The 27,060-nt window shown below is 35.4% G+C and overlaps 1 protein-coding gene and 1 non-coding gene across 10 annotated transcripts in view; both read right to left on the bottom strand.

Moving 5' to 3' along the window:
* ZFYVE16 (zinc finger FYVE-type containing 16) overlaps positions 1-27,060 on the bottom strand; it is a 57,641-nt gene that overhangs the window by 13,506 nt on the left and 17,075 nt on the right. For 7 of the 9 annotated variants that reach the window (XM_061151912.1, XM_061151917.1, XM_061151911.1 and 4 more), the window contains 11 exons: positions 25,611-25,707; positions 22,712-22,873; positions 19,910-20,052; positions 17,661-18,036; positions 16,348-16,470; positions 12,565-12,720; positions 11,017-11,241; positions 8,293-8,375; positions 7,225-7,329; positions 6,716-6,863; positions 5,305-5,385 (listed from right to left, as the gene is read on the bottom strand). In XM_061151912.1, the coding sequence (XP_061007895.1) occupies positions 5,305-5,385; positions 6,716-6,863; positions 7,225-7,329; positions 8,293-8,375; positions 11,017-11,241; positions 12,565-12,720; positions 16,348-16,470; positions 17,661-18,036; positions 19,910-20,052; positions 22,712-22,873; positions 25,611-25,707 (1,699 nt within the window). The remainder of the gene's footprint in view (positions 1-5,304; positions 5,386-6,715; positions 6,864-7,224; positions 7,330-8,292; positions 8,376-11,016; positions 11,242-12,564; positions 12,721-16,347; positions 16,471-17,660; positions 18,037-19,909; positions 20,053-22,711; positions 22,874-25,610; positions 25,708-27,060) is intronic. The other 2 variants (XM_061151916.1, XM_061151915.1) reach the window with 2 other exon arrangements.
* On the bottom strand, positions 6,521-6,661 carry LOC133063064 (U4 spliceosomal RNA). The gene has a single exon (XR_009694359.1). It is a non-coding gene; the product is annotated as a U4 spliceosomal RNA (small nuclear RNA).

Below are 27,060 nucleotides of genomic sequence, written 5' to 3'. Positions count from 1 at the left end.
ATACAAACAGTTCATACAGCTCAATATCAAACAACCCACCCAATCAAAAAAAGGGCAGAAGACCTAAACAGACATTTTTCCAAAGAAAACATACAGGTGGCCAACAAGCACATGAAAAGATGCTCAACACTGCTAATTATTAGAGAAATGCATATCAAAACTACGATGAGATAGCACCTCACACCAGTCAGAATGGCTACCATCAAAAAATTTACAAAATAAATGCTGAAGAGGGTATGAAGAAAAGGGAACACTCTTACACTGTTACTAGCATATTAACTGGTGCAGCCATTATGGAAAATAGCATGGAGGTTCCTTAAAAAACTAAAAATAGAACTCCAATAAATAAATAGATCCAGTAAGGCCATTCCTGGGCATATATCCAAAAAAGAGAAAAAGTCTTAATTCAAACAAAAATACATGTATTCCAATGTCCATAGCAGCACTATTTATAACAGCAAAGACATGGAGGCAATCTAAGTATCCATCAACAGATGAATGGTAAAGATGTTGCATATATACAGTGGAATATTACTCAATCATAAGAAAGAATGAAATATTTCCATTTGCAGCAACATGAATCTACAGGTTATCATACTAAGTGAAGTCAGACAGAGACAAATATTATTTATCACTTACATGTAGAATCTAAAAAATAATACAAATGAAGTTATTTACAAACAGAAACAGACACACAGACATGGAAAATAGGCTTATAGTTACAAAGGTGAAAGGGAGAGGTGGGATAAATTAGGAGTATGGGATTAACAGATACACACTGATATATATATAAATAACATGGATTTACTGTATAACACAGGGAACCATATTATCTTTGATAACCTACAATGGAAAAAACCTGTAAAAAAAATATAATATGTAAAAAAGATACATACAACTGAACACTGTGCTGTACACCTGAAACTAATATTATAAATCAACAATATTTCAATTTTAATTTTTTCTAGTATTAAAATTAAATAAAAAAATTTAAAAACTGAACAAATGTAAAATGAGTAACTCTTAGATCTATCAAAGAATTGAGGTCACAGGGCAAATTGCTGCCCTGAAAAAAGGAACAAAGTCAAAACCTATCATTAAAAAATTCAACAAAAATAAAACAGGTTTTTCCTTATTCCTTATCACATACAATGTGATATAAGAAATATAACTCAATATATCACATTCCATCATCAGAATGACAGATATGGCACACAAAATTGAGTCATAAAGCTCACTCATTTTTACATGAGAATCCCTTGGAAAATGCCTTGGACAGAGGAGCCTGACAGGCTACTGTCCATGAGATCACAGAGTTGGACACAACCAAGTGATTAACACCAACAATGGAAACATGGCTTCCCAGGCGGCTCAGTGATAATCAACTTGCCAATGCAGAAGATGCAAGAGATATGGGGTTTCATCCCTGGGTTGGGAAGATCCCCAGAGAAGGGAGTGGCACTGGCTCCAGTATTCTTGCCTGGAAAATTCCATGGACAAAGGAGTGTGGCAGGCTACAGTCCATGGGGTTGTAAAGAGTCGGACCAGGCTGAGTGCATACACATGCACGCACGTGCGTGCGCACACACGCACACACACACAGACACAGAAAAACAGATCTAGACAAGAACATTTGCAGTCACTGTTTCTACTGGAAGTCCTAGCCAATAAACAATAAATTAAAAAGGCATGGGGCTCTAAAGAAAGATGTGAAACTATCATTATTAATATATGCTATACTTAATTATATTAAAAACTCTACAAGAATCTATAGGCAAATTATTTAAATGACACAAGTTTAGCAATACAGCTGGTTATAAGATAAAAATACACAAATCAATTAGTTTAATTTCTATGTACCAGCAACAAAATAGATAAAAATTTTAATTTAAAAAGATGCAAGAATACATTAAAAGGATCATATACCATGATCAAAGGGGATTTGTCCCAGGGATGCAAGGATTTTTCAGTATCTGCAAATCAATCAATGAAATATACAACATTAACAAATTGAAGAATAAAAGCCATATGACCATCTCAGTAGACACAGAAAAAGCTTCTTACAAAATTCAAGATACATGTATGATAAAAACTCTTCAGAATGTGGGCAGAGAGGAAACGTACTTCAATATAATAAAGATGCCATCCAAAAACTACTGGAGCTCATCAATAAATTTGATAAAGTTGCAGGATATAAAATATACAAAAATTTATTTCATTTCTATGCACTAACAAACTATCAGAAAAAGAAATTAAGGAATTATCCCTTTTACAACTGCATCAAAAAGAATAAAATACCTAGGGTATTTTTTCCCCCACCCTAGGGTATAAGAATAAAATTTAAAAAACCTACCTGAGAAAGTAAAAGACTTCTACTCAGAAAACTGTAAGACACTGAAAAATTGAAGATGACATAAACAGAGATGTGTTCATAGACTGGAAGAATTAATATTGTTAAAATGACCACACTGCCCAAGGCAATCTACAGATTCAATGTAATGCCTATCAAGATACCAAGGTTATTTTTCACAGAACTAGAACAAACAATTTTCAAATTTGTATGGAAACATAAAAGACCCAAACAGCCAAAACTATCTTAAAGAACAGAACTGGAGGAATCATGCTCCCTGACTTCACACTGAACTATTTAATACAAAGCTACAGCAATCCTCAAAACAGTATGGTTCTGGCACAAAAACAGAACCACATATCAATGGAATAGAATAGAGAGCTCAGAAATAAATCCATGCACTTGTGGTTAATCAATTTACAACAGAGACAAGAACATTCAGAAGAGCAAAAAACAGTCTCTTCAATAAGCAGTGCTGGGAAAAGTAGACAGCAACATATAAAAGAATGGAACTAGAATCTTCTCTAATACCATGTACAAAAAAAACCAAAAAAACCCTCAAAATGGATGAATGACCTAAATGTAAGATCAGAAACCATAAAACTTCTAGGAAAGAAAAAGGCTAAACATACTTTGACATAAATTGTAGCAGTATTTTTTTGGATCTGTTTCCTAAAGCAAAGGAAAATAAAAGCAAAAATAAATGGGAACTAATTAAGCTTAAAAGCTTTTGCATAGCAAAGGAATCCATTGAAACGACAAAAAAACAAGCTACCAAATGGTAGAAAATATTTGCAAGGATAAGGAATTAATATCTTAATGGCTCATACAACTCAACATCAAAAAACAAAACAAAACAACCTGATTAAAAATGGGCAGAACACACACACAATGGAATACTACTTAGCCATGAAAATAATGACAAGAATTGCAACAAGAAGAATGGACTTGGAGGGTGTATTATTACATCAACTGAAGTTAAGTCAGAGAAAGACAAACACTGTATCATATTACTTATATGTGGAATCTGAAAAATAAAACTAGTGAATGTAACACAAAATACAAACTCATGGGTATAGAGAACAAACTAGGGGTTACCAGTGGGGAGAAGTAAAGCAGGAGGGGCAACAAAGGCGTAGGGGATTAAAAAATACAACCCAGAATGTGTAAACTGAATAAGATACAAGGATATATTGTACAGCAAAGGGAATACAGCCAATATTTTATAGTAACTATAAATGAATATAACCTTTAAAACTTGTGAATCACTTTGTTGTACACTTGAAGCTTACATAATATTTCATATCAACTCTACCTCCATAAAAAGTAAATTTAAAAAATTATAATGGCATTTATATTACACTAAAATTAAAATAAATACTATTTACATCAGCAATAAGATCAATAAGGAATGAATTAAGAAAAGACATTCAAGTCCTACAGAAAAACTAAAAAATTTTATTGGAAGAAATATTATTAAGTATTATGTAAATAAATTGAAGGTACCCAATGTACATGGATAAGAACAATGAAAATAGAAAATATGCCAATTTCTCAAAATAAAAGTAGCAATTTAACGCAATTACAATAAAAAGTCCAACAGACCTTCTAAACCTGACAAGCTGATCCTAAAATTAACATGATAAAGGACTTACACTGGCCAGAGCACGACTAAAATGAGGAACAAGGCCTGTGTGTGGCATCAGAGATACGAAGACTTCCTATAAAGCTATGTAACTGCGATAGCATGGAGGATGATATTAGTGAGAATGCAGACTAAGAACCTCTGAAAATACTCCATAAAAAGAACAAGGAAACTAATAAAGTGGCAGAAGCAACTTTTTTGAAACTCTGGAAATTAACCAAAGACTTGTGCCAATCTGGAGAGTATTTATAAGAATGGCAGAATTGTGATTAAAAACAGCAAGCTTTGTGTCATTTTAACTTTCCTAGTCCCCTCCCCTCCTTTGCAGTTTAGCATTAGCCTTAAAAACCAACAGTCAGCAGTCATAGTAAAAACCAACAGCTTGGTATACACTGGAGAGGGCAAATGGGGCTAGAACTCCTTCAAAATTTCATTACCGGAGAACTGTCATTTTTTGACTGGTCAGGTGGTTTCTGGAAGACTCCTCCCTAGGAGACTCTGTATACAATGTCATTATTTGACTGGACTCTTAAGCTTGCCCTGTGGAAAGTAAGTCTTTCCTCAGGGAGCATCTGTCAAAAACAAGTAGCGGCCAGTGATCAATATCATAGCAGCAGCATATAATAGTAAAGGCAAACAATAGGCCAAATACTCACAGGAAAATCTGGGGAATGAGATGTCCATAAATACTTTGAAAGGCTCTACCATGTATCTGGGAGTTCAGGAGGCCTTATGCATGTGCAATACTAGTGCACACCCAGCATGTGTGTATGCTAAGACCAGACCTGAGAAGACCCTAAGCTCTCACGTCAGACTGACCTTTAGGCTATAAACAAACAAGAAATGCAGGTTAAAGCAGAGTTGTCAGGCTTGAGGTAGACCCCGAATATTAGTCATGTTCTAGTTCTTGGCTGCAGAGAAGGCAATGGCACCCCACTCCAGTACTCTTGCCTGGAAAATCCCATGGACAGAGGAGCCTGGCAGGCTGCAGTCCATGGGGTCGCGAAGAGTCGGACATGACTGAGCGACTTCACTTTCACTTTTCACTTTTATGCATTGGAGAAGGAAATGGCAACCCACTCCAGTGTTCTTGCCTGGAGAATCCCAGGGATGGGGTCGCACAGAGTCGGACATGACTGAAGTGACTTAGCAATAGCAGTAGCAGTTCTTGGCTGAGTGATGATTTACCTAAGTTTGAGGTATTATGCTTTGTAACTTACATATATTCTTTTGTAAGTATCAAATACATTTTTAAAAGGAGACAGAAAACATCTTTACATTAAAGCAATCTTAAAGAAGAAACTCATACCTTCAACTATGCTGGACTTAGCAAGAAATCCTGAAGATGCTTTTAGAGCTCCATTGAATACCACAAAGCTTGCACCTGTCACTGATTAAAAAAAAAAATAACCAATAATAATTATGTTTTAAACTGTTCTTTTTATGGTATATGATATTTGTTAAATGCATGGTCAGAGAAGTTCTGCCATGCCACATAGTGTAGCCAAGGGAAAAAAAAGTAGAAGAAAGGTGTGTGTATGGAGGGGTATTGCTTAAATATACACACAAGCAAGAAGTCTCTGAAAAGATACACCAAAAATTGATAATGTTGGTTTGGTTGTCTGTAGGGAGTGGAAAAGGGTAGTCTGGGGGGTCTAGGGAGGAAAGGAGATTTTGCAGTGTAAATACTTATACCTTGTGAATTTTGTCTACATAAGTATTTATCAAACAAATGTTAAATTCTTAAATTTTAATTTAAAATTAATTTTAATGGAAAAGATGTCAATGGTATGTTTAAAAAGGCACAATATAAAGTATCTAGTATAAAATCATCTAATTAACATATATATCAATATAAGAAGGAAATATCTTAAAATGTCAACAAAGGCCATATCTCACTTTTTTCTTTTTACTACTCCTTGAAACACGTTTTCCAAGCTTACTACAAATAAGCACACATACTTTTATAATCAGAGGAAAAAATTTTATTAGCAGTCAGAATGTCTATTTTAAATGTTATTTTATAATAATGTATTAATTTTATGGAATACTATCTTCTACTTAACTCAATTTGTTAGGATCTGTATCGCAAGGATTTGGTAATCACAGCAGTCATTGAGACCATTCAGCCGAGTAATGTAATCTTTATCATTTTTACATTCCTGGACACTTAAGAGTTTTATAAATCATTCTTACACTTATCTACCCTGTGCTTCCTGCTATTAGGAGTTGCAGCAGAGCTTGCAAAACACTCTGGCAAAAACACTCCAGAGAACGCACTATATGAGACACACTAAACCTGAAGACATCAAAATAAATACTGTACCCCAAGTCTTTAAACCTAATGTTGCCCAAGATAAAAACACACACACACACACAAATTAGAAGCAATTTTTTTCTGTTTGTATAGATAAATATTTAAAATATACTGTTTCATCATCTTCAATTCAGGAAATAAGTAAAACATCTACATATACATTTCCTCTTTGAAAGGAATTCTATTTTTTTTTTTTTTTTTAATTCAGTCTCCGTAGAGACTGTCAAAAATTGCCAATGCCGACTATATTTCAAGTCGTCATGGCGGGGTATTGGGAAAAGTTTTCAATTAGCAATAATCGCGCCTCGGATAAACCTCATTGGCTACAATACTGCCACTGCGCAAAGCTAGGAATTCTATTTTTTGATGGTTTTATGGATCAACACTAGGAACCAATACTCACCTTTTCTAGGATGGCCAGTAGCACTGTTGGCCTGTGTCTGATAAACTCCATCATTCTGTATACAGACTAGATGAGAATCTGCTTCTGTACTAAAACTAGCTCCAATGCTAATGACATGCTCATTAGAAGAATTTATTACTTTCATTACCTAGGGAAAAAATACTCATTTAGAAATATTTTTAACATTTTATGCCTTTATTAGTTGCAATAATTCAAAGAGTCATATTTCTGACCATCTTTATCAAGCTTTTAGTCTGGACAACTCCCTGGGTCAGAAACAAATGTTTTAAGATAAAATTACCTCAATTAAAATACAGATAAAAATAGTAAGAAAAAGAAAAAATAGAATTAAACATATCCTCTATTAGGAAACAAATCTTAAATTTCAACAATAACTTTTTCCTGCCATTATATATTAGTCCAATTCAGAACAAGAAATTTAACACACTTCTAAAGAAATCTAATGTTCAATATTATTTTCAAAACTTGAATCAAGTAATTATACTTACATCATTGTATTTTTTCCGAGGTATTTTTATGCAGCTCTTCCCCATTTCCATATGAATCAACAGCTGATCTATATTATGCAAGGTATACTGGTAATTTCGAAGGTCCTACATAAAACAATGATATTTCATAAAACTCATACTACTATTCATGAACATTTACCCATTCATTAAATCTTTTTTTTAAAGATTATCTGTCATTTTTAAACTTGTCATACATAACTACCAAAATGCCATCCAGAAAGCAATGCCAACTTCACAAACAAACTAATCCTTCCAGCTACATTATAATAATATAAAAATATTCTCAGGAAGAACTCTAGTATTTGAGGGTGATCTACTCTTTTCTTTGGGGCTTCCCTGGTGGCTCAGATGGTAAAGAATCCTCAGTGTGGGAGACCTGGATTCAATCCCTGGGTTGGGAAGATCCCATGGAAAAGGAACTGGATACCCACTCCAGTATTCTTGCCTGGAGAATTCCATGGACAGAGGTGCCTGGCGGGCTACAGTCCATGGGATCACAGAGTCAGACACCACTGAATGACTAACACTTTCGCTCCTCTTTCCAGTTATATGTCTTCCAAAATAGGTCTTCTAACTGAACATTTATAAATAAAAGCAAGTCCACTGAAATACTTTTCTATATTAAAAGGTAAACACAAAATTAGAGAAATTAGAGTACAAGGGAACCAGAAATCACCTAATCCAATAGTTCCTAGTAAAAATGAGATGACTTAGGCCAGCTTGCTCAAAATCACCAAACTGACTGACTGTACTTTTACTAAAACTTCAACAACTGTGTAAATCTCACATTACCTAAATGTGTAAGCACTGCAGCTGAATAAATCATAGGCAATTTAAATCAGGTATACATAAATGAAGAAATGTGTTCTAAAAGCACTTCATCAAAAAAGCTCATTTATGTTAAATAAATTAGAATTTATTATAAATGAACTTTCATTATAACAAATATGCCAAATTAAAATAGAAAAAATAAATATATAAAATTTGCTAAATTAATTTTTTAAGTAGCAATATAATAATACTTAATAAAACAGTTCAATTACTCACAACAAGTAAGTTCATAATAGTGTGTCCTATTTCTCCAAAAAGAGGTTTTCGGCCTCTGATACTTGTTAAAGGAGCAGGATATGCTATATATAAGGATAGAAAACTGGTTACCATCAACAAAAACCAAAAGAAGCCTTGAATTTATTACAGCTAATTCTCATTTTTCAAAATTTATGAATAAATACCACTTATTCTGATCTTTGGGGAGAGTAAGAGGTGACATTAACCCATATTGTGTATGTACTAGATGCTACACTGAACTGGGACCTCTACATATGGTGTCCTATTTAAATTGCATTAACAATCCGATTAGGCAAGTATATCTACACTTACTTTACAAATGGGAAGTAGAGACAGAGATTAATAACCCTGCTTGTGGTTTCTAAGCTAATAATTATTAAAAGAGATATGTAACCAGGATTGCCCAATTCCAAAGCACTTAATCTTTTCATCATACATGTTGTTTACAAACATTATAATGTCTGCAAAATTACCATAACTGGCTGGACCTCTATAAAGTTCTCATAATTTAAAAAGAAACATTCTGAAAATTTAAAACAAAGTATGAAAAATTCAAGATTTTTAAGGGATTTGTAATTAATGTTCAGTTGTGTTAATTAAGGATGATATAGTTCTTGGATCACCATGATAAAAGGAACATGTAGGAAGACAGTGCAAAGAAGTGACATGGAATCTGTCACCTAACTACTTTTCTCTTTCTCTAGGACACCATAAACACTGCACACCAAAAAAGAAAAGTACCTTGGTGGCAATGGACAAGAAAAGGAAAGTAAGAACAGGAAGATAAGACTATTTCTATGACGGTAAAAATCAGACATGTTAAACTGAGAATTTCAGTCCTCAGCTTAGGTTAAATAAATACCTATTTTAATACCTTAAATTAAGTATTAAATTAAATCTTTAATACCTATTATATAGATGTACTTTCTTAAGACTCTAAGAAAACACACCTGACATTATCTACTTAAAAAAAATTAAGTAAGGGCAACTCACATCTTTGCTATTACAAACACATTTTTTTAGTTTTAAAAAATGACAACTAAGCTATTTGGATGACAGAGAATACAGAAAAAATGCAAGTTAGTGGTAAAACACATTAAAATGGTAAATAATATAATTAAGGTAAAGGCTGATTTTTTTACTTCATTGTATATGAATAAGGGAGCATCCTTTGCAACTTGATAGAGGTAATTTTACCTAAAACATTTATCTTCAAAAGGTTATGACTTAGAATGACATTCTGTCAGAGTTAAAAAGGGACTTCATAAATCATCTAACTCAACATTTAATGATATTCCAAATAGTCTCAACATAAAAGTGCAGGAAATTGCTATTTGAAAATTATTAATTTCAGACAGTTTTCAATCTTTAATCCTGGGACTCTAACTTTTGCCATGAACTTTTCCATAGGTATATTATCTCTAAAACAAAATAATCACACACATACACACACACCCCACAAATACAAGTTCTAGTCTAAAGTGGCATGAACACCAGTAACATCAAAATGCTGGTCTATCTAAAATCCAGCAAAACACAAAGAACTCGGAAAACAGAGACTAATTAACTTCTGTGTATAACTGGTAATTTTTCTCATTACCACTAAACAGCTGTCATAGTTTTCCAGCTCCAACCTGATATTTTGAGAAGTCTCTCAAAATATTACTCTGTGATTTTCCTATTTTCAGTATAAGAAAAACAGATTTAGTATATAGAAGTGATACTGGCAAAAATACTGGCCAAATTTACAGATTATTATGTTCCATAATGATTTAAGATTAGCCAGTATTTTGACCTAACTTTCCATAAAAATAACATACAAGTATCAGTATCAGAGACAAAACATGAGGCTGAATGGATGAAACACATGGCTCAGAATGCTATCTCTTAAGCTCTCTGGTTCACAGTACAAAACCTGAGATGAAAGTTAATTTTTTACTTCTTACAACACAATTTAATAGTATCACGTATTTAAATCTTAAATGGTAAGGACCATCCATTCAAATTAGAGATTAATAAATTTGCCAAATAGATTTAAATGTATGTCTCTTTCATGGAATTTGTCCATTTTGAAATAGAAATGGTCACTTTTATAACTTCTCTACATTTACTTTTCCTCCAAGAAAATATCCATTAAATGAGAAGCAAATGCCTACATTTTCCTTATATGTGATATACTTTACATGCAATAAATAAATTACTCTTTTTTGTAAGGGACAAAAGTCTAACACATAAATTATTTTAGCTTAGAGATAACCTTAGAAATATACATAAGCCTGGACTATTACTTCACAACCATTTATGTCTGGCATTATAGTATGTACAAATTGGGGTAAGGCACAATGATTTACCTTCTTAATATATAGGCAACATAACAAAATGAACTCCTTACAGGAAATACTTTTAAGAAAACTTTTCAAGGGTTTCTGTGTTTGGTCTTGAAGTTCAAAAAATTTTTAATGTTAAGTTAATAATATAATAATTATGAACATCTAGAAACTCATAACATATCAAGGCTGTCTAGACTAATCTTGTACCAGAGGAGGGCTGTTTTAGAATTTTAAAAGTACATCAAAACAAAAGTAGTAAAACAAAAACAAAAAGTAGTCCCATTAATACATTAAAAATTCATTTTAATGATATGTGAAATTCTTATTTACAGTCAGTATATGAACCTATATAACTTATTATTCTAAAACTTACCTTTATATTCTGCACCCAATCTCAACATTAAACGCATAGGAAAAACCTTTGCCCAGGGAATCTCTAGCTTCTGGATAAGAATTCCACAAAGAAAAGGATTACTTGGTAATAGGAGATCATCAAGTTTCTGAAAAGTAGGTGTAATAAATAAAAATCCTCCATGATCCTTGCTGCTGAGAAAACTCTCAGTAAAGGTAATACTGTCCAAGTTTTCTATATATTTTCCTAGAAATAAAATCATTAATAAAAAGATTTTGAATTGTTTTGAAGTGGCATTCTGAGTCTGAATGTCCCAATATAAACTTTCTTAAAGAAAAGCAATATATTTTCCTTACTTTCACTCTTGAAGAAGCATTAAATACCTTGTGTGCACAAAGTGCAGTTATTTCTGCGGATTGGGAATTGTGAACAAAAATTTGAGAATGTTTCTAACCACAGGTGTTTTTAAACTTTTCTCCTTACTTCATGGTCAAGTGAAAAGCCTTTCCATGGTTTCTGGTCAATTGTGGTCCAAAAATACCAAATGGAAAATTAAATAAATCTCTTGCTATCCTGCCCCTCCCCACTGGGATGTGAAGCACACCATGGGTTGTTTGTCCAGCATGCTCACACTGCATATGCTACAGGCCACTAGTCGCTCAGGAGCAGTCTCAGTTATTGGATCAACTGTTACAGTTACTGTGCTTGTGTTCAGGTAACCCTTGTTTTTCTTAACATTGGCCCCAAGGCACAAGAGAAGTGATGTTGGCAATTCGGATGTTCTCTTACTCTGCCTAATTTGTAAATTAAGCTTCATCATAGGTATGTATGAAAAAATAGTATGTGTGTGGTGTCTGTGTGGCTCAGCTGGTAAAGAACCTGCCTGCAATGCAGGAGACCCCAGTTCGATTTCTGGGTCAGGAAGCCCTCCCGTGAAGGGAGAGGCTGCCCACTCCAGTATTCTTGGATGTCCCTGGTGGCTCAGACAGTAAAAAATCCGCCTGCAATACAGGAGACCTAAGTTTGATTCCTGGGTTGGGAAGATTCTCTGGAGGAGGGCATCGCAACCCACTCCAGTACTCTTGCTTGGACAATCTCCATGGAGAGAGGAGCCTGGTAGGCTGCAGTCCATGGGGTCGTAAAGAGTCGGACACGACTGAGCACAGCACATATATATATATATATATATATACACATACATATATGCTATTTTTCATATAGTATATATATACTACAGAAAAATAGTACAATAGGGTTCGGTACCATTTCCAGTTTTAGGCAGCCACTGAGGTCTTGGAACTTATCCCCTGCAGATAAAGGGGGACTACTGTGTAGACACATAAAAAGATCAAGAAGGTAAATATATTTTACCTTTTAAAATAGAAAAGAAAACAATAAAGACACTAATCACGTAAAATGTTAGATTTAAGGAGACTGAAAATGATGACTAAGCTCTTTTAAGTAATCAGTAATCTCTTCATAAAATAAACCTTTAGTATAGTTAGCACTGCAAAATGCCCCTCATTTACCCATCCTCTGGTCTGAACAGTTAAAAATAAAATACTGTACCTTTCAGAGCATCCTTATAAATGGTGATAAACAATCTGAAGATGTCCTTAGGAAGAGTATCTTCATTTGGCAAACATAACAATAGAATAACAATTTCTGCCTGTCCCAAGCCATGCAATCCATTGGTTGAGAAGTACCAGTATTTGTCTGAGGAATCTTAAGTGACAAAAGCAAACAACTATAAATGTCAACTTCTAATTGTCCTATGCATGAAGCACAACTTTTCAAACTCCTTATTTCCCCAATGTTCTCACAAAAACTTTAAACTGAATTGTATAAGATTACTTGTGTAACTGTGTAAGATTATTTCAATAGTTTTGGCCTCAGGTCAAATAACAGGGAGGGAACACAGCCCCTTACTGAGCATGGCCCCGCCCATGAGAACAAGATTCAGTTTCCCCCTCAGTCAGTCTCTCCCATCAGGAAGCTGGCATAAGCCTCTTATCCTTCTCCACCAGAGGCGGACAGAATGAAGACCACCATCAGAGAAAATTAACCAATCTGATCACATGGACAACAGCCTTGTCTAACTCAATGAAACTATGAGCTATGCCCTGTAGGGCCGCCCAAGACGGACAGGTCATGGTGGTGAGTTCTGACCAAATGTGGTCCACCGGAACTCCCCCAGTTGGTAGGTGCCCAATATGCTACTGGAGATCAGAGGAGAAATAACTCCAGAAAGAAAGAAGAGACAGAGCCAAAGCAAAAGCAACATCCAGTTGTAGATGTGACTGGTGATAGAAGTAAAGTCCGATGCTTTAAAGAGCAATATTGCAAGGAACCTGGAATGTTAGGTCGATGAATCAAGACAAATTGGAAGTGGTCAAACAGGAGATGGCAAGAGTGAACACTGATATTTTAGTAATCAGTGAACTGAATGGACTGGAATGGGTGAATTTAACTCAGATGACCTTGACATCTACTACTGTGGGCAAGAATCCCTTAGAAGAAATGGAGTAGCCATCACAGTCAACAAAAGAGTCCAAAATGCAGTACTTGGATGCAATCTCAACAATGAAAGAATGATCTCTGTTTGTTTCCAAGGCAAACCATTCAATATCACAGTAATCCAGGTCTATGCCTAGACCAGTAATGCTAAACAAGCTGAAGTTGAACAGTTCTATGAAAACCTACAAGACCTTCTAGAACTAACACCCATAAAAGATATCCTTTTCATTATATGGTACTGGAATGCAAAAGTAGATGCAAGAAATACCTGGAGTAATAGGCAAATTTGGCCATGGAGTACAGAATGAAGCAGGGCAAAGATTAATAGAGTTTTGCCAAGAGAACGCACTGGTCATAGCAAACACCCTCTTCCAACAACACAAAAGAAGACTCTACACATGGACATCATCAGATGATCAATACCTAAATCAGATTGATTATATACTTTGCAGCCAAAGATGGAGAAACTCTATACAGTCAGCAAAAACAAGACCGGGAGCTAACTGTGGCTCAGATCATGAACTCCTTATTGCCAAATTCATACTTAAACTGAAGAAAGTAGAGAAAACCTCTAGACCATTCAGGTACGACCTAAATCAAATCCCTTATGACTATACAGTGGAAGTGACAAATAGATTCAAGGGATTAGATCTGATAAACAAAGTGCCTGAAGAACTATGGACGGAGGTTCGTGACATCGTACAGGAGGCAGTGATCAAGACCATTCCCAAGAAAAAGAAATGCAAAAAGGCAAAATGGTTGTCTGAGGAGGCCTTACAGATACCTGAGAAAAGAAGAGAAGCAAAAGGCAAAGGAGAAAAGGAAAGATATACCCATCTGAATGCAGAGTTCCAAAGAACAGCAAGAAGAGATAAGAAAGCCTTCCTCAGTGATCAATGCAAAGAAATACAGGAAAACAATAGAATGGGAAAGACTAGAGAGGTCTTCAAGAAAATTAGAGATACCAAGGGAACATTTCATGGAAAGATGGGTTCAATAAAGGACAGAAGTGGTATGAACCTAACAGAAGCAAAAGATATAAAGAAGAGGTGGCAAGAATATACAGAAGAACTATATAAAAAAGATCTTCATGACCCAGATAATCACAATGGTGTGATCACTCACCTAGAGTCAGACAGCCTGGAATGCGAAGTCAAGTGGGCCTGAGGAAGCATCACTACAAACAAAGCTAGTGGAGGTGATGGAATTCCAGTTGAGATATTCTAAACCTTAAAAGATGATGCTGTGAAAGTGCTGCACTCAATATGCCAACAAATTTGGAAAACTCAGCAGTGACCACAGGACTGGAAAAGGTCAGTTTTCATTCCAATCCCAAAGAAAGGCAATGCCAAAGAATGCTTAAACTACCGCACAATTGCACTCATCTCACACGCTAGCAAAGTAATGCTCAAAATTCTCCAAGCCAGTCTTCAACAGTACATGAACCGTAAACTGCCAAATGTTCAAGCTGTGTTTAGAAAAGGCAGAAGAACCAGAGATCAAATTGTCAACACCCGCTGGATCACTGAAAAAGCAAGAGAGTTCCAGAAAAACATATGCTTTATTGACTATGCCAAAGCCTTTGACGGTGAGGATTACAACAAACTGGCCTGCCTCCTGGGAAACCTGTATGCAGGTCAGGAAGCAACAGTTAGAACTGGACATGGAACAACAGACTGGTTCCAAATCGGGAAAGGAGTACGTCAAGGCTGTATATTGTCACCCTGCTTATTTAACTTATCTGCAGAGTACATTATGCAAAATGCTGGACTGGATGAAGCACAAGCTGGTATCAAGATTGTTGGGAGAAATATCAATAACCTCAGATATGCAGATGACCACCACCCTTATGGCAGAAAGTGAAGAACTAAAGAGCCTCTTGATGAAAGTGAAAGAGGAGAGTGAAAAAGTTGGCTTAAAACTCAACATTCAAAAAAAAAAAAAACAAAAAAACTCAACATTCAGAAAACTAAGATCATGGCATCTTATCCCATCACTTCATGGCAAACAGATGGGAAAACAATAGAAACAGTGACAGACTTTATTTTGGGGGGGGCTCCAAAATCACTGCAGACGGTGACCACAGCCATGAAATTAAAAGACGCTTGCTCCTCGGAAGAAATATTATGACCAACCTAGACAGCATATTAAAAAGCAGAGACGTTACTTTGCCGACAAAGGTCCATCTAGTCAAAGCTATGGTATTTCCAGTAGTCATGTATGGATGTGAGAGCTGAAGTATAAAGAAAGCTGAGCACCGAAGAATTGATTCTTTTGAACTGTGGTTTGGAGAAGACTCTTCAGAGTCCCTCGGACAGCAAGGAGATCCAACCAGTACATTCTAAAGGAAATCAGTCCTGAATATTCATTGGAAGGACTGATGCTGAAGTTGAAACTCCAATACTTTGGCTACTTGATGCGAAGAACTGACTCTCTTGAAAAGACCCTGATGCTGGGAAAGATTGATCGTGGGAGGAGAAGGGGATGACAGAGGATGAGATGGTTGGATGGCATCACTGACTCAATGGACATGAGTTTGAGTAGGCTCCGGGAGTTGGTGATGGACAGGGAGGCCTGGTGTACTGCAGTCCATGAGGTCGCAAAGGGTCGGACACAACCAAGTGACTGAACTAAGTAAATATTTAAACTATTACTTCAAATCTCATTGCATGTAAAACTGCAAAATTTATTTATATTAATATTTGACTAAAAAAATCAGTATCTAATACTGCTTATTTTTTTACAGTTGCGAATCAAAATTCAACCTGACAATGAAATTAATGATTCAGAAATCCTGCTTACCAATTAGGCAAAGAAAAATAAATCGTTACTTACAAAATGCTAACTTGACATTCACAAGTAGATTAGCATTTAAGACAAAAGTAACAGGACAAGAACCTTCGCCTTCAAGAAGCAAAATGATTTGTTCATGAGATGGGTGTTCTTCTACTACAGGCACTAAAACATAAAGATAACATATTAATTAGAATAAACAGGTCTCCTGTTAAATATGCCTATCATAAAAAAGCCACATTTATAAATCCGCCAATGACTTGATCTCAGTTAAAAAGCAAAAACACATGTCATGAAATCAATCAACAACCAGACAACTGTTATATACTACTAATTTTTACTTTACAACTTATGTGAATATATTAATATTAGAATACATATAAATTCTGATCAATTATATTACATATATAGTCTATACACAAATATGTTGATTAAACAGTATACTGACACAATTTCAGCACCTTTAAGCTTTTAAGACAGTTTTCTAAAGTCAATTCCAATCTGCCAGCCACTCCAATTATAAATTCTGAAATTTGCAACTGTAAAAGTAGTCTAGACCCAAACTGTATATACTGCTTGCTGCGATATGCCTTAGGTCAGTGACAAGTGGCTAAGAAAGAACTTGACAATCGACAGGAAAATATACCAATGGCATGCAAAGATCAGGCTTACAGTATTTTTGCCACTATCACTAGGATCATGAAATAGCTCCTACCTACAGAACAGAGATCCTAGCCTTCATTCTCCTACACTATCAGGGACAGAACATACTCATTTCATGTGGGATGCAGCATAACGCCTGGAGTTACATGGATGTATTCTTAGGGAACTATTCCAAGGTGGGAGATAGCCACAGAATCTCCAGCTTAAAAAGGTCCTTAGAGACCACCTATATTATTTTCTTTTACAAAGGAAGCTGAGGCCCAAAAGATTAAATTATGCTTCAAGTCATAGGTATATTATGTAGCAGATGAGGAACTAAAATTTCTATTTCTGTCATCCAATCCAATTCTCTTTTCTTTAGGCACTATGCATCTTTAAAAAAAAATGATATGGAGTCAAAACTAATACAGGACTTAGAGTCTATGAATTTTTCTGCTGTACTGGACTTTAAATTAGGGACCCAAATAAGTGAATCACATTCACATTCAAATAAACTCAAGAGGTCAGATCTTTTTAGAATTGTTTTTATACAGTAAGACTTTTTGTAAACTAGTGTTCCATGCCATCATACATATTTCAACCACAGTAAGTTTAAAAAAATAACATTTCATATATCAGAGACAAAACTCATCAATATATTCTTCTTTTAAAAAACAATAACAAAACTGCTTTTTAAATAAATGCTATCCTACCTGATCCCTTTTCTCCAGATGTAACCAGAAGGGGGGGCAAGCTGTCCTCATCATCAGGTAGAAGACTAATCTTATTGCAAACATTATCATCAATACCACACAATAACCTATAATCTGAAGCACTAGCAACAGGTAAACTGCTGTTAACCAAGATATCAGTAGGATCTGATGGCTCCTCGGTTTCTGCAAAAACATCATCGTCTAGTGTAAAAGCAGCAGATGCAGGCAACCCCTCAGTTCCTGTGTTCGCACGCAGTTTTTCCACAAGTGGAACCTGACAAGTAGGACTTCGAATTATCTCATTTCTTGTATCTCCTGTGTCACTGTTTGGTTCTTCCACTGGAATAGAATGGGCATGGTCCACTGTGTCTACCATCTGTGAAATACAGAGGACAAAGCCCAAATCAGTTCATGGTCTCTGCTCAAATGTGAAATATTGATTTCTACAGTCAAAAGATATCTTTTTAAAAGAATAAATAAAATCAAAATGGGCTCAGAAATTCTTTAGAAGCCAAATTTCCCAAGAAACAGTACCATCTTGCTTCTAAATTCAAGTACACACAGGTTTAGCTTTACTATATGCTCAGCTAAGTGTGACTTTAATTTCATAGACTGGAAAAAGGAGGCAAGGAGAAATTCAGGATCCTATTCCATACCACAAAGTGAGCATGTTTATTAGTTCAACCCAAGGCACTCCTCCTCCTAATGACAAAAATGCCTGGCTGAGAGGTGGCAAGGAAGAGGAAAAGGGGAGAAGGCGGAGAGGGGAGTGGTTAGGAAGCAAAATGATCGATATATTCCACAACAGTAGCGATCTGGAATAAACTATACATTAAATCTGCTTCAATTAAGCCCCCCTCCGCCCCCCGCTTTTTTAGACTGGCCAAACCTGAGTCAATAGAGAACTGTTTATGAACTCAAGTAATACTAGCCTCTGTAAAAATTCCATTTTGTTAAAATATTGATTGAGGGTAGGTGCTAGCTAAGGAACATACTTTTGGGAATTACTTTTGGTAATTACGGCTCCTTGTAAAACCTAGCTCATGAATTCTTACTGACAAACAACATAAGTTTACATAGTATGGGAACTTGAAAAGAGGATACATGTGCATCTTGTCTAATATATGTACCCTGGATAAACCAGGTAACTGGCTCAGAGGAGATGCTCAATAAATCTCTGTTTAATGAATAAACAAGATTTCTACTTCATATGTTAATACTTGCTTTTATAAGTATTATACTATTTTACAATTAAGAGTTCTTAGTAGGTTGGGATTCTATATTATGTCTTCTATTTAATACCTAGTACATCTCTGTAAATATAAACATATATACTACCATCAGATACTTCACTGAATGTTTGAAAATCATTAAACAAATTAGTCTGAATTGCCTTACTAAATCTCAGTTCTATTTCCCCATACTAGTGGTTCTCAAAATGTGGTCCAGTGATCTCAACACCCTTTCAGGAAGTCAGTGAAGTCCCAGGATTTTCTTCATTTAGTTTAACTGAAACAACATATCACAACAGACTGAATTTAGAAGTAGATGTAACAATCTATCTTCTATTAAGCCAGATGTTAAAGAAATTCACACAAAATAATAAAACGATGTTATTCCTCTCACTAAACTTTTATTTTGAAAACTCTTCATAAAAATATTATTTCTGAGTTTATTTTTATTTGTTTAAAATTTTTGTCAGTTTTAATTCAGTAATTATCAATAAACATAACCCACATAACCTATAGTTCTTTTGAGTTCTCAATAATTTTTAAGAGCATAAAGGGGTCCTGAGATTAAAAAAAAATTTAAGAATCATTGCCTTAAACTGGCATTAAAAAATAAAATTTAAAATATATTCACTACATCATATGTTTCTCATTTAATGAAGCTCAAAGAATTTTTTAAAAAGTACTCTAGTAATCGGGGGCTTCTCTGGTGGCTCAGTGGTAAAATATCCGCCTACCAATGCAGGAGAGGCAGGTTCAATCCCTGGGTCAGGAAGATCCCCTGGAGAAGGAAATGGCAACCCACTCCAGTATTCTTGCTAAGTCATATCTGACTCTGACGACCCCACAGACTATAGCCTGCCAAACTCCTCAGTCCGTGGGATTTGGCAGGCTATAGTCTGTGGGGTCGTCAGAGTCAGATATGACTTAGCAACTAAACAACGACTCTAATAATCATACAAGGAATTACCTATGAAATAAAATTTTACTAATTAGCAAGTCATTCTTTAGATTCCTTACCAACGGCATATCGGGTAAGAGAGGACTAAAGTCTTCAGAACATCTTTTACTTCCAGATGATAATTTTGTTGTATCTGCAACTTCACCATTGGGCAATATACCATCTGCAAACCATACTCTCTTCTGTTCTTTGGAGCATAATCCTAGAATCAGTTTAAAAAAGTAATGCATTTTAATTTGATATTGCAATGATTTAATATTAAATAGGTCAGGAAAAGTTTTCAAAAACTTTTTCTAACTATTGGCAAGCCCTGCATTTCAGGGTTTTAAGGCCTACAGAAATAGCTTTTTGTGATTCATCTACCTGGAATAGTTTTTTTCCTAATTCCTACAAAGGCAGGGCTGGCCCTAGGAATCCCTTAGTCAAAAAAAGTGTAGACAGGAGAGGTTACACCTTAAAGACATCAAATGTAGATTTAAAGCCTATATTATTAAGGCTAACTTTGTGAGTATGGAGACCAAATAAAGTTTAGGGACTAAAGCACAGGGAGGGAAAATGGAATAGACCAGAGCGTGGAAGGTAAGCAAAGGGAAAAAGTATGAAGAACAGAAGAAAGAAGCATAAAAAGTCTAAAAAAAGAAATGGGATCATTTGGGCATCCGAGGTCAATTTCTACTTCTAACTTAACAGAAGCATGACATGTTTTGTTCTTATAATGTTGGATATTTACATTTTTAAATATAATTAATTTACATTTCTTAATAGTAATTAATATTTTCCTCTCAAATTTGGAGGAAATAACTAGATGTCAGCATAAATATCTGTTCTCTTTTGTTAAAAAGCATCTATGGAGGAAGGTTATGAAAATTCCTACCAGATTTTAGAACATAACATCAAAAGGACCAACTTTCCATATCAAAATACAAACAACACTGAAAAAATTGGATTCATATATAATTTCTGCAACATGGGTGGATATATTTAAAAAGGAATCTTTCCTGTATTTGCAATGCTTCATAATTTAATAATTTTAAAGTCAATATAAGAAAATATATAAATATTTTAAAAAGCAGATTCATCATCTTTAGAGTTGTCATATATAACCATACATACTGAACCTCTTAAGTTACAATGATAAATAGAAAATAGCTATTAAGTTAGAGATAAGTGAAACTCAAAATAGTTGACAGAAATGCTTGAATTTGTCTGACAATTAGTTATTTTCTAGCATGTTACAGACTAACAGTTTATGTTGAAAAATATACACAGTACTGAATAGCACAGGGAACTACACTCAATATTTTATAATAACCTATAAGGGAAAAGAATCTGAAAAAGAATATATATACATATATAACTGAATCACTGCATCATACACCTGAAAAGAACACAACATTGTAAATCAACTATATTTCAATTTGAAAATTAAATAAAAGTCTGTACAGGTTTTACTCAAGATCCTACTACAATAGGTTGTAGAAACGAACAGAGAGACCAAAGGTTTTTAAATCTTTAAAAGTTTTTTAGAAGATATAAGAAACATTTTTTATTGTGGTGAAATACACATTTAAAAACAGATTTTTAAGGAAAGGGAGACATGCCAATTATTTACCTATTGTCTTTCAAATCCAAGCCCACCCTTCCACATGGTGCTCTTTGATACTCTCTGGACATCTGAAAAGCGCAAGTCCCAGACCCCCTGCTAGTTGGTTCTGGTCAGGGTACTAATGACAGGCACTGGTTGAAGACTGAAAGGTGGGAAGAGAAGGAATTCTTTCTGTTTTTAGTTCCCGCCAGGATCTCTGCAGCAGCAGCACCACCAGATATACCTACATGTCCTGTGAGTTTCAGTACTCCTTACATCAATCAATTAATCAAGCTGGGAACACTCCTTCAGTCATCTTGACACCAATCCTATGAGGCTCCTTAATGGCCCCAGCATTTGCCACCTGGTGTTCCTCTAGAAGCAACAGCACCAGTCGCATGATGTGGTACCCTACCATGAACACCAAGTCTGAGAACCAAGCATCTCCTGGTATTCCTGTACTGAGTTCTAGTAACACTGACTCTCCCCTTTCATTCTCCCAACCCCAGGGATAGCGGCTGCTTCCTGCACTTACTAATCTCTGAGTCACTTGGTCACTCACTCAGTTGTGTCTGACTCTTTGAGACCCCATGGACTGCAGCACGCCAGGCCTCCCTGTCCATCACCATCTCCATGAGCTTGCCCAAAATCATGTCCATTGAGTCGGTGATGCCATTCAACCATCTCATCCTCTGTCATCCCCTTCTCCTGCCGCCTTTAATCCCTCCTAGTATCAGGGTCTTTTCCAATGAGTTGGCTCTTCGCATCAGGTGGCCAAAGTACTGGACCTTCAGCTTCAGCATCAGTCCTTCCAATGAACACTCAGGACTGATTTCCTTAAGGATGGACTAGTTGGATCTGCTTGCAGTCCAAGGGACTCTCAAGAATCTTCTCCAACACCACAGTTCAAAAGCATCAGTTCTTCAGTGCTCAGCCTTCTTTATGGTGCAACTCTCACATCCATACATGACTACTGGAAAAACCATAGCTTTGACTAGACGGATCTTTGTCGGCAAAGTAATGTCTCTTCTTTTTAATACGTTGTCTAGGTTTGTCATAGCTTTTCTTCCACCCTTGAGTGTCACATGAGCATGCCCTTTTTGTTCTTCTACCCTTCTAACATACATACCCTTCATACCCTTCTAACTACTTTCCTGTATTAAGTTCCTTCTGGTAGCTAGTCTAGGTTCTCTATTCTCACTAGATTCCCTGAATATTAGAAAACTTCTATTTTAATAATTATCTTTAATATTAGACAGCATTTTCTTCTAGTTACCTTCAACACTTGGTTGTTTAAGTGCTGAGATTGGTAAAGCTGTAGGTGAAGGTATACTCAATGTTTGAGTCTCCTGAAGAGGCGGGACGGTGGCACACTCATCAGAATGATTAGATTTAAGATTAGAACCAGTTGGACTCATCATTCTTTCAAATGCCTGAGCTATAAAGGGAAAAAAAATTCATCTCAGATGTTTTTAAACTTCAAAGTAAGTTATGATAAATACTCTATTTTTCAAGTTGTAAGGAGAAAAAAATCAAATGGCGAAACAAGAAGTAGAACGTGGGAAAGATAATATTCTTACTTCCTTATTTTAGTTGGCAGCATTCTACTTCAGTATAAGCTACCAATTAGTTATTTCAATATAATTTTGGCTTATGTTTGGTATCTACTAAAGAAAATCACTGTTACTTAACATGACCATCTGTTTTTTGCCCTTGTACCCTTACAGTCTATTTCCAGTATAGTTCCTAGTGATTCTTTAAAGACATAAATCGTATCACATCACTCTTCTGTTTAAAATCCTTTAATGGCTTCCCTACTGAAATGAAAATTTAAGTTGTTACAGTGGCCCACAAGACTCTGTCTTAGTCTACATTTCTATTAATTCCGCCTCTGCTTTCCTAGTTAGCTGACATCATTTCTCCCTAAAATCCTACCTACTCATCATGATACAGCCACTGAGGCCTTCTTGTTCAGCAGTGAAGCAAGCACTCTTCCAGGTTAGGGTCTGTGCTGTTACAGGTCTCTCTGCCTGGCATGTTCTGCCACATAGCTTTATTCTCTTATCTCCTTCAAGTCTCTGCTTAAATATCATCTTATCATAAACCCTTATTCTTACCACCTTTTAAAATGACCACCTCTTGCCCCTGAATCTGTTACCATCTATCCCTCTTACACTCTTTTATTTTGATTTAGAATATTATCACTATCTGATATTCTTTGCTATCCTATCCATCACTCCCCACATTCATAAGCTCTAGGAGATCAAAAAGTTCCATAAAAACAGAAAATATGTGTTGTTTTCAGCTGGATCTCTAAAGCACAGAACAGTGTCTGTACACTGTTGAATGATTTTGTATCCAAAGTACATGGAACAGCACTGGTAGCTCTCCTGTAAGCATTTTTCCAAATTGATCTGCTACAGATGCTGCCACTGCTACAATAATCTTCTTCAAGCGCCACTGAATTAGCACTCTCATGCAATGACTTCCACTAATCAAACATAATATTCAGAGTTTCAAAGTAATTTCCAACTTACCCTAAGTTTATGTAATGGCACTCACATGCATGCTTCTTTAAAATTTACAAAGTCTTAGCACAACTTCCTCATATCCAGTCTATAATGAAACTTCTTCCTGGAATTTGTCTTAAAAAAAGTCCTTGAGACATTTTTCTCCTCTTATTAGTAATACTATTTTAAATGATCATGTCTACTATTTTCAACCCTGATGCTGGTGTTAAAGTAACTTATTTATGTTTTCTTATGGTGTATAAATTAATGATAAACAGAGTCACAAATGAAATTACATGTTATATCAAAACAGAATAAATAAAACAGATACCTAAATAAACAAATCCATTCAAAATATTTTCTTTAATAAACCAATGCTTGATCTCAGTTTCCTAGTAGATTTCTTTAATGACTGTATCATCTCTCCTGGATGGATCCTTAAAGTCAGAATATATTTTAATGTTCACCTAAAAATCTAACTTGTCAACTCAAAGAATGTTTCAAATCTTCATGGCTGCTTTATTTTTAACCAGGGAGACATAATTATGTTGGAGCTTGCTCTAAGATTTCTTAATTCTAGCAGATTGCTTGGCCAGTAGCACCAGCAGTAGTCTTAAAGACTACTGAAATGGCATAAGCAAAATACAAAACAACTCTAAGTACTTAAATTCTTCACAAAGACTGGTGGTATTATGGAAATATTAAAAGATTTATACTCTATTATCTTCCAGAGCAGAGGTCAACAGCAGGGAGTAAAGCAGCTTACCTCAGGCTAACAGACTCACATCAGAGCTTTTTGAAGAATTGCTGAAAAAATTTATCTTCATTCAAAAGAGAAAAACAAATTATTATCAAGTATTTATTCTCCTGGCTAACAGGAAGCAGTACCTGAGCTAGTGCACAGGTCTGGTCTAAAAAGTCCCAAGTAATATTTGCTTGGAATTAGGAATTAAACTGTCAACAAATCTTTAAAAATGCCAAGAAGTACTCAAAAGAACAAATGTGTATTTGAAGAAAAAAACAAACATACACATATACAGACACATACACAACTGTGAGAACTCAAGCAAGACCACCAAGATTTCTGCTGATAATAATAGTAAACTAGCTAAACATACAAACAAAATTATAAAACTGAGAAAGGAAAGAAATATGTACAAGATGAAACTGTACAAATAGTGTAACAATTCTACAAATTTATATAAAAATTATAAATATTACTATCTTATCTTTCATTCCCACTGTAGGTTGTAATTTTCTATAAGGTGGGAACTATTATCTTGCCTTATGCTATTAATATATAAGACTGGATACTATTTACTGGTAGATATTCTATAAATGTTTAGATTAAGATGATGAGGATGACAATGATGGTGACAAAAACAAATAGGCAGATGAAATGTAGCATTTAGGGACTTGGTACCTGTTAAAAGTTAATGAACTGCCATTCCAGAAACTGAATGCTTCCTTTCCAGACTGGTAGTAATAATTGTGAGAGTGGAACAAAAAGAAGAGAAACCAAGCCTTGGGATGTCCCACCTAAGCCAGATAAGTCAACACTAGGTCCTCGCCTTAAGAAAATAAAGAAGTTTATCTTTGTCACAATCTAGTTGTTTTTAAGATATATTCAATTACTGGAAGAAGATATGTCAGATTAATACTCACCTTTACTAATAGTCTCATAGCAGACTACACATACTCTTGCCTCCTTCTCTAGATACTGCAATTTACACTTCCTATTACAACAGACACCGCAAAATACCTGAAGAGAATAAAATATCAAATTTGATTTTGTTTCAAGCATGGTTATACCTACTGGAGGCAAACACCATTTTTCTGATTACATGACAATTTTTCTAACCACTGTAATCATAGGTAATTATTAAAATGATTTTTTATTTTTATTGTTTTACTTAAATGAGGTTTCTACAACTTAAAATTATATTACTGATGAGAATCCCTTTAAATCAATTACACTAATCAGAAGGGGAAAAAAACTTTCTTAAGTAATAAGTTCACAATTTTAAAAGCTTTCTGTCATCCTTTACAAACCTTTTTTTTTTTTTTAAACTTTTTGGTTGTGCTGCATTGCATGTGAGATCTTCAAATCCCAATCAGGGATCAAACCCACACTCCATGCAGTGGAAGTACAGTCTTAACCACTGGACTGTCAGGGAGGTCTCCTTCCTTTACAACTTTTAGAAGTAGAATGTTATTCAAAAGAGAAACAGCCTCAGATTTACAGAGAACAAACTAGTGGTTACCAGTGAGGAAAGTGGGGAAGGGCAAGACAGGGGCAGAGGATTAAAAGGCACAAACTAACAAGTACAAAATAAACTACAAGGATGTGTTGTATAGCACAGGGAATATAGCCAGGATTTTATAATAACTACAAATGGAGTATAATCTTTAAAAATTGGGAATCACTATGTTGTACACTTGAAACTTTCATAATATTATAAATCAACTACACTCAGTTAAAAAAAAAAAACAGAACAAAACAAAAACCACAAATAGAGGGCTTCTGCAGGCCAATGCAGGAGACACAGGTTCCATCCCTGATCCAGGAGGATCCCACGTGCCGCAGAGCAGCTAAGCCCGTGTGCCACAACTCTTAAGCCTGTGCCCTAGAGCCTGTGAGCCTCAACAAGAGAAGTCACTGCCGTGAGAAGCCTGCATACTGCAACTAAACAGTAGCCCTTACTTGCTGCAACTAAAGTGAAGTCACTCAGTCGTGTCCGACTCTTTGCGACCCCGTGGACTGTAGCCCACCAGGCTCCTCCGTCCGTGGGATTCTCCAGGCAAGAATACTGGAGTGGGTTGCCATTTTGGGAAAAAATGCAATGTTATTTCTATAGGCAAGTCTTAGAATTCACAGACAATTAAGACAGAACACAAATGAAGTTATCTGCAGTGTTCTGAACCTCGGGCAAGTCAATCTGCTTTTTTTCTCCGTGTTTACCTCAGGTATCAAGCATAACACTACCTGCAGAATAGTCCTGAAATTAAGTATTCAAGGATAAACTGGAATCTAACTGAATTCTGTACATCTGATGTATTAATGTCAGGGAGAAAATGACACACATTGTTAGATTTCACAAAAATCAGCGTTCCT

Source organism: Dama dama, chromosome 9, assembly GCF_033118175.1.
Source record: "Dama dama isolate Ldn47 chromosome 9, ASM3311817v1, whole genome shotgun sequence".
Lineage (NCBI taxonomy): Eukaryota > Metazoa > Chordata > Mammalia > Artiodactyla > Cervidae > Dama > Dama dama.
This window is presented reverse-complemented; position numbering and strand designations above follow the sequence as displayed.